At 46.0% G+C, this 14,369-nt stretch overlaps 1 protein-coding gene across 1 annotated transcript; it reads left to right on the forward strand.

Moving 5' to 3' along the window:
- Positions 1–2,316: 2,316 nt before the first annotated feature.
- LOC144143956 (antimicrobial peptide microplusin-like) lies at positions 2,317–9,844 on the forward strand. The gene is made up of 5 exons (XM_077675487.1): positions 2,317–2,486; positions 3,158–3,219; positions 4,865–4,954; positions 8,774–8,800; positions 9,682–9,844. The coding sequence occupies exons 1-5, from the start codon at positions 2,405–2,407 to the stop codon at positions 9,757–9,759; spliced, it is 339 nt and encodes a 112-aa protein (XP_077531613.1). The 5' UTR covers positions 2,317–2,404; the 3' UTR covers positions 9,760–9,844.
- Positions 9,845–14,369: the final 4,525 nt, after the last annotated feature.

Genomic DNA, 14,369 nt, shown 5'->3' on the forward strand with positions numbered 1-14,369 from the left:
TCAAAACAAAACCTTGCCGACGCCCATGTTGCCAGCTAATGACGCCTCCAGCGACAAACCACCGCAAGAGGCCTATAGCAAAAGAACAACCGTGGTAAGCACTAGCTCACGAAAGAAACCCTGCACATCGTGCAACCGCACGAAACTGATAAACTGGAGTCTTTGAACCGCAACCTGTAGCTCAGCCAGAACTCATGATAACAATGCCGGGAGGCCACGCGGCCGAACTGAGCGCAGCCAAGAGGCTTAGCGGGATGCGACTACCGACAGTAAGGCAAACACTAGGTGATTTGACAAAACAAAATTTTGGCAAATGAGCTGATTGCGGGCACTGGTTTCACTCTAACGTAAAGGACGTTGCTGTGAACGCTCTCAGGCGGTAACGCTGGAATTTATCTTAAATTCAGTCTGGTTATCACAGCATTATTGCAGTAGCTGAGTATGGCACAAAGCTATAAAAAAATTTGGATTACACGCTGAACCATCTGAAAGAAAACATACTATCCTATATGGCCGAGCAATCAAATCCATGGGTAGCTGTATGCGGCAGCTGTACGATATCTTTTTTACCCTACCTTTGATAAAACACGTTTTTTCTCAGCAACAAATCGCTGGTATTTAAACACGCCAGTCGGTACGGTGATGTCCACGGTGATGGATTATTACATCCAAAACATTGTGATTTTAACAAAAAGGAAAGAGAAGAAAGGATATAGTGCAAGATATAACTGGCTCTGTTCGATAGGTAGCTTGCTCGAACGCTGGTTAATTGCTTCGAGTCGCATTCGAAGAGAAGATGAATTGCTTCGGTTGATTGCTTTGACACAAACACGGAGGTGCCAAACCGCTACAATTCAGAAGGTTTCCTGGGTTGTAGAAGTGTACAAGCAATTGCGCGTGCTTTGTGTACGTTAGTTGTTGAACAAAACAGGATCAAAACTCCATAATGCGCGATAAATTCTACAAAGGCGCGTGAAAGAATGCAGGCTGTTTGAGGAGAAGCCGCGGGGTCCAAACTAAGTTTGCGCTTTCTGTTGCACGGGACACAGACATTGTTTTCACGAAAAAACTATAAGAAACACCCAAAGGATTCACATTTTATGCAACTCAACGTCTGCAGTGACATAATAGCGGAAAAAAATGAAACGGAGTTACTTGTTTCATTGATAAAACGGATATCATCTAAGTTGAATTATCCAAGATGAATGATAACCCTTATCAGTTACGTAGTACGATCAAGTGGAACAAGTGGCCCCGCTAAATTTCCCAGTCACGTTTCTGAGTGGTGGCTTTTCTCGGCGGCCGCCAGCCGTATAAACTAATCCGAGAAAGTCGCTCGCAAATGGGTACTACCTCATCTTTCTTTCTTTCTTTCTTTCTTTCTTTCTTTCTTTCTTTCTTTCTTTCTGTACAGAAAGGGCAGCAGAGGCTAAAGGCTTGGAGCCTGACTACGGCCCCTGCTCCGGAATGGCAGATAGCGTGCGGGCACAATATATTATATTGCACACTAGCAGTCGAGTGTACAAAAACAAAAACAAAAAAAAAAAAAAACTACAGAGAATACATTCGCAGTCATGCGCCTCGAACGCAAAATGTGCGACTACCCTGCACAAACTAAAAGAATACAGGACGAAATTTTCACGCAGGATATGGTATCAAAAAACTCGCGAGTTTTGGGATACCATATCCTTGTGATACCATATCTTTCTTCCTATTGTCAAGCCTCTAATTGCTTAAAGCTAAAATTGCATCACTTTTATTTGGAAAAAGCGGAATTCTTTATTGAACAAACTTCTATTCTGTCTTCATGGCCCATTTTATCTACATTTTTTTTCGCAGTGCGTAATATCTCAACACAGTGAAACTGTTCGCGAACTGTCTCTGTACGCCACGTAGTCAAACCGGTGCTGAAACGAAACGGAGTTAAAACGAACCGAACCCGAACAGTAACCAAATAGGTATTTTTTTTTTCGGTTCGACACCAAGAATTTCACTCCATGTTGTTCCCTAAATAATTTATATTGAGCTGGATGGCCCGCACCATCTGGGATTTCAATGTGATGCTCTTAGCGGTAAAAATATTTTCCCCGTTTTGTTTACCGGCGTCAGCGTGAAACAAAATGAGAATATATGGTACAGTCCTGTCACCTTCCCAAACGCAAGACCACAAAAAAAAAAAAAAAAACTGCCCGTAGACTTCGTGTCAGCTGACGAATCAGCGAGTCACCTGTTTTTTTCGCGACAGCAGCCTGCTGAATACGCCTGTTGACAGCGTTCGTTTCGCGAAGCAAACGTGGCTTCTTGGTATCACGAACGACAGGACGACCCGAAGGACGCGATGGTATAACAAGGGTGACATCGCCACTTCTTCGCTTTTCCATAGCAAGGTGAACCAACGGGCGCCATGAAAACGCCGGTGCTCTTCGCGGCTTTGCTCTGCGCATGCGCGGTTTATTCCGCCTCTGCCATGGACCCTGACTTGTGCTGTGAGTGACCTCTAACTGTGTCGCATTGTTTTGTTGTTTTGTAAGTCCGCGTGTTTCATGTATGCAAAGTGGCGCGCCTCTTTATTGGAATACACAACAACACCACCAGCTCTCGCACCAGGTGCCATTGATGTCACCATTACAGTGATGCCAGTGTTGGCAGTAGAATGTTGAAAGTAACGGCATCACTTGTAAGACGTTATGTTTTGTGTGATTTCGGTAATTTCGATAAAACATCTGTATATACACACGTACATGCACATATATGACAATGTGTATGGTGAGTGAGCGTACTTTACCGACCGCTTAAACTCTCGTCAAGGATTGTAAGAGTTGTTAATATTAGACTGCCGTTTCTTTCTGGAGTCCTGTTGAGCCTGGCGTTCGGAAAGACAAGTTCGTATTCTACATTTTAAGGTTTTAAGGCAAATTTCGGTGCTTGCTCAATAACAACTGTGTTCCAAGGGCAGGTTGGGCATAAGATGCTCGTTACATCGTAATTTGTCTATAATTACCCAACACCTGAAATATTCTATTAAGGCCGGGCTGCTGGCCGAGAGTGCTGTGGTGCCGAGTGAGTTAGTGCTTCGAGCTCACATTCCGAGGCTCACGGCCAGGGCAGGGGCAGTATGGGGCGCTCGTTAATTTGCTTTCCCCTTTTTGTTGTGCAGCATTTGATGATGTGAAGCTGGGATTGGAGCTGAGGTGCATCAGAGAGAAGGCCTGGCTTATGGTGAGTGCGCATGCCATCAACATAAAAAATAAAAATAAGAAACATGACAAGATTTAGCCATTGATGCTGTTTTCTTCATTACCATGGAACCAGCAGACCCCCCCCCCCCCCCATCCCCCAAAACGCCCCTGTGCCTCGGAGTGTTGCCATGTTGTGGCTCGAGTGGTACGTCCTTAGAAATGACACTGTTAAAGGCCAATACGTTTATTCTGCTCGAGAAATAAAGATGTATCAATCAATCAATCAATCAATCAATCAATCAATCAATCAATCAATCAATCAATCAATCAATCAATCAATCAATCAATCAATCAATCAATCAATCAATCAATCAATCAATCAATCAATCAATCAATCAATCAATCAATCAATCAATATAAACAAATAAATAAATAAAGCAATCTTCACCCTCCTTGCGCAAGCTTCCTGTGATTTCAACCCTCAGTAGGCCGCCTCACGGACATTGTATTGTGTTATAAAATTCCTGGCTCTCAGTTATGATAATAACACTCCAGAGGACGTGCGTGGGATTTTCCTTTCCTTTCTTTGCAGTAATCCTTGCCCTTGAAACAAGGTACAGTACATAATTGCTTACGGGCAGGATGCGTGCGAGCATAAAAAAAAACCCATAATAACGTTATAATGCTTCCCCATATCTGCCGACTCCCATATCATATCAACAGGTACTCGTTAATGTTGTTGACGTTATCTTTCATTTTGCCGTCTCGCTTTCCTCTACTTGAGGCCCCAGACATAGCGTTTATCCGACGCACGATAAAGAGCACGGAATAAGCGGGGTCAGTGCCACAGTTTGTTTACTTATCGTAAGGGCCACCAAGTGACTGTCAAAAGATAAGTGCTCTTATTGTATACTGCGAGAGCATTCTGAGAATATTCAGCATAACCCACATATAGGAGGAAAAAAGGAATACCGACACGCAAGTATAGGCGGACTGATTATTTATGGCTCTCCTACACATTACGAAAGGCATTAAAGGAGAATGTGGAAAAGGTCAACTTAAAAACAAATACGCACTGAAACCGTGGAAAACGAAAAGTCAAGGCCCCTTTCTTAAGAGAAAGGCAGTTAAAACGCGAAGCTGCTTTGACCGCATAGGGATGGCGCAATCAGGTAGACGCCGGCTTCATAACGCCGGGGGTCCAGGTTCGATTCCGACCACGGAAAGCTTTTTCCGCTTGAGGCACTTGATGCGCCTTTGCTTATCATCATCATCGTTTTGTGAAACCATTGTGTGAAGTTGGCTTTCCGGCAGGGCTCACTGTCGCGACGTCGAACATCAGTAAGGCATAGAAAGCTTCACACACACACACACACACAAAAAAAAAAAAGGTAATCGCGCTGTTGCGCAGAGCCGTGTGATGGCAGTCGGGAGTCAGAACTGTTCACAGTGCATGCCAGTTTGCAGAGCAGACAATCGCTGCCTAGTAAAAATAGCAACTAACGAATGTCCATAAGAATGCTGCCGCTGAAAGAAAAGCAAGAATTGGAATACCAACAAAACTACTGTTTGCTTATGGGGAACACCAACAGCACGCTAGGGTGCAGGTTCTGGGATGAGCCGTTTTGCGGCCCCGGAGAAGATGGGGAGAGAGCGGATGCAAGCCTACACTCTGTATCTCGCAGCTTCGCAACGGACTCGACCACCTTCTCCACGTGTACCAGTGCACCAGCGATGTCTGCGTCTTCAACAAGATCTGCGACGAAGGATCCGTTGTAAGCAAGCATGCCTCCTCACTTCTTTTAACAGCAGCCTTTTGTGGGCATGACGTGCACGCGCCGGTGTGCTTGCTTTCAAGTAAGAACTTTAGAAAAAGAGGACAGAAATGCTTTCCCTTCCTATAAACGAGGTAACTACATCGGCGCTTTTCTCGCGAGGGTTCACTCGGTATTCTTCAACTACAGGCAAAGTATTCGCAAAATCGTACAGATTGACACCACATGCTAAACATCGGCCATGGCAACTACGGCACCACGCGTAATGCGCTCCGCGTGCTGACGAAGGTCATCATTGCGGTTACAAACTCACAACTCCTGTACGCCCTAAATCACACTCCCTGCTCAAACCAAAGTTCTCCTCTCAGCGTGGCTTTTCTTTTCCTCCTTTTGTTTTTCTCATAAGCCTGGAGTTATAAACTAGCTGCTGTACGAATCGCAACACCTCCTCGCCATCGTTATCACGTTAAAGGAAAATTACGAAAGACTGTCGAGCAAGAACGATCGTAAATCAACGCAAAGTGCGGTGAACAAGAGCGTGTGCCGTAATATGTGGGCTCACACTGCTCAGAAAACCGTAAGCGACGTAAGCTGCCAGAGCATCAAAGTGATATAAATCTGGAGAGGCTCCTCAATGAATATGAAACGAAAAAGAAGCTTAACACCTTCCTGCATCGGTTATGCCCGAGATAGGACTGTTAACGGCCAAACTCAGGGCCATCAGGCTCTCCTGCAAGGCCGAGCAGGTTGCTGAAGACGTAAAACGGTGATATGCATCTGCATCGAGGCGGAACTTGGGCACTTTTTATGGCACAAATGCAAATGTGCTCTCCCATGAAAAAAAAAAAAAATTCCCATTATCTAAAATACAATGAAGCACCGTGGATAGCCGTAAAAGTTAAATAATGCTGGGTGCAAAGTGTGAGAAAGAAGTGACGTTACATGCAGCTAAACTTTATAGAAATTAGTTCACTGATACGAACGCTGAAAAAGCTGAATAAACTGTTTTCAGAATAAAGTTGGTTGCGTGCATCTAGCCTGCCAATTTCCGGTAAGCTGAAAAAGAAAAATACGTTGAAAAAAAAATCCGTCTCTATAAGCAGACTTCGTCACACAGTTATAAACTTAAGTTTTGCGGGCAGATTTCGCCCCTTCCATTGGTTGCCATCCAGGGCCGCTGATTATTCTTTAGACAAACGAAAACGTGGAATCTTCCAACTACCGTGATGTTGATCACGCTGTGCGCCGGCAATCCTGTACGGCCGGGGCTTTTTTAAAGCGACCGGTTTTCTTGCTTCCCTATCCTACTGGTCCACGTGGCCTGCAGGTGGGCTCCACAGCACGCTTATAAGTCGTACAGGTGACATTTACTGGTTTCCAGGGGCGTTTGCGCCGGGTAAACTAGTACTTAAAAAACGTACTAAATGCCAACCGCGAAATAGTGCAACATCAGCATTTTGAAGACTGAGGCAAGCATCAACCACGTGAAACGGCAAATAGCGATCGGGTGAATTGTAGTCAGTTTCATTTTAAGGTATACTGCGTATCAAACCCCTGTTGTTAGCGTACAAAGAAGTGTACAGGAACCCGCTGCGGTGGTTCAGTGGCCAAGCGTTGGGCTAAGACGCGGGTTCGATCCCGGAAGCGGTTGCTGCTATGCTGACAAGGGCGAAAAGCGAAAACGCCCGTGTGTCAAGATTTCAGCGCACTGTAAAGATGCCCAGGTGGTCAAAATTATTCCGGAGCCCTCCTCTACGGCGCCCCTCATGGCGCAGGTGTATACCTTCGGCGCGTTAATATAGTGGTAACCCAGTTCATACATTGGGGGACTCCTTTCGCAAACGGTTGTCATCATCCCCCACAATCAATCAATAAATCAAGTGTTAAGGAAGACGACCCTCGTCATTACGCAAGTATTGTAAGTAATTAGGGGACGCTTTAGTGCAATGCCTCCTGGATGAAACGTGCCCAAGCTCCTTACGTTCATACGTTTCCAAGAAACACATCCGCTAAATTGTCTTCATAGCACGCTTGGGTGTGACCTCTTATCCTTACATTTTTGTTGGCGACATCACCGCCGATAATTATTATGAAGTACTTGGTAGTGGGTCCACCGTCGGTTTCTTTTTTACCCGACTCCCCCGACCACAGTCGGTTCTGTACCTTGTCAGTGTCACACGCCCTCGCACATCCCTTGCCGATAGCACAACCGTGTTTATTTGTGTGTGTCGGATTGACGAGAGTGATTGATATATGAACTATACATCTTACAACATATCGTGACTCATTAGCTGTGGAGCCTCCAAATGCTGTGATAAGCCCGTGACTAGACCTTTTTTTCATTATTCATTATCCTTTTCATTCGTTGGACAAGACCAAAAACGAATTAAGAAATAGTAAAAATGTTTTTACTTAAAGGAGCACTGACACGAAAATTTTATGTTACACTTTTATTGCTTTTACGATGCTCAATGGCCTGGCGAACCTGAAACAGCACTTAAAATACTTCAGCGGGCGATAGTTAATTTCATTGAACGGCCTGAAAATCGTTTGTTTCAAATTCCCGCGCTTTCATCCCGAACGGCGCATAATGACAGACTCCCTGCCTGACCTCACCGCTTTGTGCGGACGTCACCGGCGCCGGCTGGGGGTGTTGCGCCCGCTCGCCGCTCGTGGGGCCGCGCGCATGAAGTGACGTCACGAGCTTTTGACGAGCGCTGCCGCATCACTTCTTTTGGCTCTCCCTGGATGATGTCACGCTGATGTCCATTTGCTGAGTGCCGCTCCGCACGCTGCTCCGTCGGCGCGATAAATGAGATCCAATTAAACTATGTTTTTCGCGTCGCAGGCCGCTCATATTTCACCCAGGGTATTCTGTTGAGTGAAGGAAGCGAACTGTGCAATAATATTAACGCCGAAAATTGGTGTCAGTGCTCCTTTAAGGCAAAGTCTGCCGGAGAGAGCCGTCCCACCTTCGACTCTCCAAACATTCGCCTAACCTACTATCGAGGCGTAAAGTAACGTGCTTAGCATGACACGTCATGTAACGCTCATTCCCCGTATTTATTCAGACACCTTCAAGTTGCCTCTAAGATACTGTTGATGGTGAGTGCGCTGTTTCGAAACTGAATCCTGTCTGTCATTCTAATACCTGTCAGTAATTCGCTGCAGTGACTGGGCAGCTAACGTGTCATGCTGTTTAGTATCCTGTAGAGGGCTCTATCATCAGGCGTGCAGGCTGTATTTCTGTAGGAAACGAAATATAAATAGCGGTTACGTACGCAAGGCATGCTGTCAATTAAATTACGCCATCTTGGTAAAATAATCTGGAGCTACCCTTAATGTATGTATTCGCAGCTGTGATAGATCTTTGAATTTATGGCATTGGCTCCGGATTCTTCTTTGGCTTTGGTAGTATTTTAAGTAAGAACGATGCATGGAATCAGCGCTATTTGCCGTTGATGTCCTTCTTATCGCAACTTATGCTGCATTCATCACCACTTTGCACTGTTTAATAATACCAGAGAAAAAAGTTCTCCAAACTTTCTACATGCTCAAAATGTTACGATTAAAACGTCGGAACAGCGGCCGAAGAAATTGTTCCATAGTAATAGCTGTGAATGACACCCAGTCCCAGTTTCCTTACTTTACCCTTAAGAGGGTTTTCCTCCAAAACAATCGATTGTCTTCTAGGTAATTTTTATTTAAGGGTATTCTTGAGTGTAGCTAGCGAATAAGGCACGCGTAATTGTCGGTTAAAATGATCTGGTGTCAACGCAGGGCGTCCGTGCAATAAATTATTTTTCTCTGTTCTTTCAGGAGGATGCCTTGAACAAGTACATGAAGGTACGTTGCCTTAGAAATTGCATTTAACTCGAGGTTTTAAGTCCAGTAGATACTTTAAGGTTTTAACTCGATTAGATACTTTGTTTTGTGCTCCTGAAGGTGTTGTAACCGTCATATCATTGGCGCTCTTCGGCCTTAACACTCTTGTGCCAAAAAAAAAAACTATCCTCATCATCACTTCTGAAGGTGCCACTTGCGAAGCTCGCGTAAATATAATGTCCACAGAGTTAGACCTAAGCATGTTTGGTTGCATGCGGCAGCAATTCATTCTTGATGTTTTAGATTACATGGAAAGCAAAAAAAAATATTGTTAGCATAAATATATATTACCCTACCCCCTTACCCGCCATGGTGGCTGCAGTGAGTAAGGCGTTGTGCTGCTGAACCCAAGGACGCGGTTTCGATTCCCGGCCGCGGCGGCCACTTTTCGTATGGAGGCGAAAAATAAAAACAAACAAAAATATCCCCAGGGGGCTCAAATGAATCGTAGCCCTCCTCGCCTGTGTAGCGTCGGCGTGTTAAACATCATAATCAATCCATCAAAACCCACACCCTCCAAATCAGCTAATAGATTACGTTTTCCCAGCTCTTTATTCAGTGAAAAAAAAAAAACAAAAACAAAAAACGTTTCTGAGTTTTAAAGCAATTTCGGTGTTTGTAGGTTCTGGATGACTCGCTTGCAAACATTCGTCTTCACCCATTGTTTCAAATATTTTCAAAGCACTTAACTTCGCCGCCACCATGACTACAAATATTTAGTGTAGTTCCAACGTAGCGTTCAAAATTTTTGCATTTACTGCTGAGGGTCACTATACATGCAGGCATAAACATTTTAGCTACTTCACCATCTGTTCTTATTATTGTCCTTTTTTGCATTGTAGCCCAAACCCCGCAGGGAGTTCTGGAGTTACGCCAAGACTTGCGAAAAGGATCTGCCGCCCGATTCCGCTACGGAATAAAGGATGCAGCTTTACTCCAGAATGAGACCAGTGCTGTTCGATTTGGTCATAAATTGCTAATAAATTTTATATGTACTAAGCACCACCTTCATAACGTGATGGACATGATTCATGTTGAAATTTTGCGTTCACAGAACATGCCCAAAATCAAATATTATTGTGTCCAACCAACTGCAGCCAAATTTCGCATGAAAGACACCCGGGTTTGCCACATTTTTCCCGCTTTGGACCATCTGGGCAATCGCTTATCCAGAGTAGTCGTTTTACCAGCTAAGTAGGACACCAGTCAATTGGGGTGCAATAACGACCTAATCTTCATATCGGGACATGAACTGCTATAAAGTCGAATCACTTTAGCGGTGATTTCCAGAGTAAACTGTAAACAATTCGAAAAAAGACCGCTGCTATAATCGATGTAATGCCACAACGAGAAGAAGCATTCGCTTGCTCAAGCATATTCCCAAGCTTAGCAATTCTGCTTGGCCAACGTGAACATATGCTGTGGCGCTCGCCTTTCCCAACAGCTCCGCGTCGGCTGGAGCAGCGAGCGCTCAAGGCAGCGTGAAGTAACCCATACTCGCCGGCTGGACAGAACTAGCGCTCGAGGCGGCTTGACATCAGTGGGTCCCGTGAACTGAGTAACACGCACACTCACGGGACTGCTCCGCGGGTGCCATTTCTGGCTCAACAGTGAGATGAGGATAGCCTCTTGGGATTGAACGGCATCTACAAGCACTGCTGTCTGCTGTCAAGTTGGCTAGCCAGAAAGCGTTTTTGCAAGAGATAACGTACTTCCACTCAAAATGCCGTGACATCGCTGCGGCAATTTAACTGTACAGTACAGTTGCAGCAAACTCTTGTCTTGTTGGGATTAAGCGAGGCGACAGCTTTGTAGCCGCCCTTGGGTGCTTTGGGGCGACCCGCGTTTGCCATTGTTGTTCCTTGTCTGAGTTACCGTCTGCTATGACCCGTGTGTTGTGCTATGGAGCGCACTAGGTTGCCTTACAGTGCCCCGACTGACGCCGGGAATTCATTTCGAGACTGTTTCGTGCGCCTACAGCGTTCCTTCGCAAATAGCTCGAAAGCATGCTTGCAGCTGCAAATCCAAGGGAACTGTTATAAGCCTCCGGCATCCTGGCACGCTAATACGCTGGCGTGTTTGGAAGGAGGCATGCTTCGACAAAGGCACGCGTCGGTGGGAATGCTCGCGAAAGCGATATCCCCTCGTATTTGCGGCTGTCGCCACAAAAAGACTGGAAGTTGCTATTCTCTCGCGTTTATATTATTCAGAAACGACCTTGTACATCGGTATTATCCCCGCATTTGATTCGTCTCCAATTTGTATCGACTGCTCGCAAGCCACAATGCTGCTCTCCACGAGAGAAAATGAAGTCCAATCACTTCATTTATTTACACTGCTGCCTCCCCCATCCTCTTGAAGAGACGATGATATTGATTCGCACACCCCACCCACAACACGCAGCGACGGGCCCTGCGGATCTAGGCACGAATATCTTTGAAAGCAGGGCGGCGAATGAAAACTGAACACGAGACGGAAACTTTTATCCCGAACTGAGCCTGAATCTGAACGCATACGAAGGCGAAACTTTCTTTGCTTCTCCGCCCGGTTTTCCGGGGGATTCTGCTGCGGCAACCTGGCAGGGCACCCGCTCGGTATTTTCTTACGTCGGATAACGCTGGGCTCCGCGTATCGGGCCCGTGGGGCCAGGGAACGTGAGGCAGCGGAATGCCTTGGAAGCCCCAGTCCTTGCGTGTATCGTGTTATCTGCGCTACAGAGGTCGTTCCCTCTAAACAGTGCGCTGGCTAGAAGGAGCGTCTTCTCTGTGCTCAGTGGCTAAGGTGTTGTGCTGCTGAGTCCAAAGATGTAGGCGCGGTACCGACCGCAGTGGTTGCTTTTCTGGTGGATGCGAAAAGCAAAAATGACGCTATGTGGAGATTTCGGCACACGTTAAACACCCCGGGTGGTCGAAATTAATTCAGAACCCTCCACTACGGCGTGCCTCATACCCCAGGCGTGGCTCGGCGCAGTAAACTGCACAATCAATCAATCGACATTTGTCTCTGACCAAGTCATGACACATCGAAGTTGGGAAAAAGATAATTCATTAGAAACCACATATGAGGGCGCGGCGACTAGTGGTAACAGCGCTGACCTAAAAACAGAAAATTACCCAATCAGTTTCTAATTTGCGCGGAAATTCAACACACTACAGAACAAATGCCTGGGAGGGGGGAAACAAGCTTCTACAAATTCACAGGAAGTTGTTAGGGGAAGTAAATTGTAGCAAATATGCTTTTATGGCTGCAGGCGCTTTAGAATCGACTAAAGTGGACTCATAGCCTGCAACTCATAGGACGTGTGACACGTGAATAAATTACGGTGCTGCACAACCTGCACCCCGCAAGCTGCATAAACGCCACACTGATTAGCTAGTCTATTACTGCGGTTTTTATTTCCCGACAAGGAGTTAGCAAAGCATCGTTCTATTGCTGCCAAACAGCCATTTCAAGTGCAACCGCATGTAGTAAATGTCGAGTGACGTGTCAGGAAATGCCGAGGCCACGGGCCGAGGCTTAGAACTGGGAATCTATCTGGCATCGTGCCGTTACGCGGTTTGACACTTGTCGCAATACTTGATAAGGATGCTCGAAGTGTACTTGAGGCGTCTGAGGCGTGTTTGTGTCGTTTTGGGGCTATTCTTTATCGAAAAGAAGCCTTCCCTTGTACTATTGGCCTGATTCCAGAAACGATATGGATTTCGCTTCAGCTGTTTTGAAGAGACGACATGAAACATTCTGAAGGGAGGGACACAAACTGCTTCAATCTACAGCGGTGTCAAAATACGGATTTTCTTATCCTAGAAGAGCCAGAGACGAGTGGTTATCGTGCGAACTTCTGAGTGATGCACCATGGCATACGCTTGCCCCGTTCCCCGTGTTTTCTGCTCACTGTGAAGGAATAACGCTACTGTGGATTTGTATTTACGACACACTTTACGGATACGGTACGTACACAAATGAGAATGCTACCTTCTTCGATTAAATATCGATGATCTTTGAACCGAAAATTCAGACATTGTATTGGGTGCCCGATATACACCGTTCCGCCAGGCAAGGGTATTTTAAGAAACAGCGCAATGTGTAAGGCCGGGTTCAGACTGCTGCCGCAACTGTCATAATAACTTTAAAGAATGACGTCATTTCACGTCTCAGCCAACCGAACGGCGTGACACGCCGTTTTTTTACGTTCGTAGATCACGATATGGCTTTTGCGTCGGTAGTCTGAACATAGCCTAAACGAAATTAAATATTTTATGCAACAGACCCTTAGTTGATGCACAATCTTCGCTAATGAAATAATCTCTAATCTCTAATCTAATCTCTAATCTCTAATAAACGCTAATCTCTCCACATTTTCCCCAGGACTCAACTGTAAAATATATATGGCGCACACAGGGACTTGAAACATGCCGACTCTGTAGTTAAAAAGGACGTATAATGGGGCTAGTTGGTGATGCTTCATATTGAATTGCGCTACGTATACAGACAAAGAGGGCGCTAACAGGACTGGGACGAGGCGTCCTATTAGCGTCTTATTAGCGTCCAGTCCTGCTAGCGTCCTATTTGTCTGTATACGTAGCGCAATTCAATATGAAACGACCTGTGGACAGGCAGACACACCGAAACCTGGGAGGAAAGTTGTCGGTGCAATTCCTAATACCATAGTGTTGTTTCTGGCATGCTTGGGACGCCGAAAGACGAGTGGGGGTGACTTGAAGGGTCAGGCTAGCGCGAGCGACATAATCGGAGTCTTACTTGGTTGGGGAAGTTGCGAGTGCGCGCAGCTGGGTGTTCAGTGGCAACCTGCACTTGCTTTCGTACAGACGTAAAAAAAAGTTGAGAAGTCAGCACCACTGTTATGCCTTGAAGAATTGTACGAGAAGGTGACGTACAGCAAAGCGAGGTACCAATCTCCATGGTCGTCGGACACATTCGTTGAGAGCTGGTCAGTAAGCATGCGGTTAAAGCCCGCCGTGAGGCCATTTATCTGGGGATGACAAGTGATAATCAGTTAGTGTTTCGTGGAGCATGAACGCAGAATATCACTTTTGACAAGAAGTACCGCCTGCTATCTACGAGAATTAAGCTGTCGAGGAACGCCGTGATGTAAGAGGATAATTATGGAGCAGAAAGTCGGCGGCATCAGTTGCACAACTAGTGGGAAGGGTCCTCGTGATAGCATAACGGTAGCTTATCAGTTGATACGCAGCCAGCTTGTTCCATGATGTCAAGGAAAAAAAGGTCGAGGAGGTCCATACAAAAACAGTAAAACGGTTCACTGGGCTCGTCGAGCGACTGAAAGGGACCAGCTGGGACATGGGCATGGGAAAGGGACATGGGAAAGGGATAGGGAAAGGGACATGGGAAAAGGACATGGGCATTCCTTTCCGTCGTCGACACAGGTCCCGCGCGTTGACGTATCACCGCCCCGATCGGTAAAAGCCCGACCAGAGAAAGCGGCACTGCACGAGATCGTAAACGTGTGCTAGTCCAAGGTGGCCAGCGGTGGGCACGTCATGCAGCTGGT

This window comes from Haemaphysalis longicornis, unplaced genomic scaffold, assembly GCF_048455015.1.
Source record: "Haemaphysalis longicornis isolate Haplotype H1 unplaced genomic scaffold, Haemaphysalis longicornis Haplotype H1 scaffold_1, whole genome shotgun sequence".
NCBI lineage: Eukaryota > Metazoa > Arthropoda > Arachnida > Ixodida > Ixodidae > Haemaphysalis > Haemaphysalis longicornis.

Excerpts from the sequence above, each read along its gene's own strand:
- LOC144143956 (XM_077675487.1), top strand. The coding sequence starts at position 2,405 with ATGAAAACGCCGGTGCTCTTCGCGGCTTTGCTCTGCGCATGCGCGGTT. Across the intron at positions 2,487-3,157 it reads CATGGACCCTGACTTGTGCT|CATTTGATGATGTGAAGCTG; the intron begins GTGAGTGACCTC and ends TTTGTTGTGCAG. Across the intron at positions 4,955-8,773 it reads TCTGCGACGAAGGATCCGTT|GAGGATGCCTTGAACAAGTA; the intron begins GTAAGCAAGCAT and ends CTGTTCTTTCAG.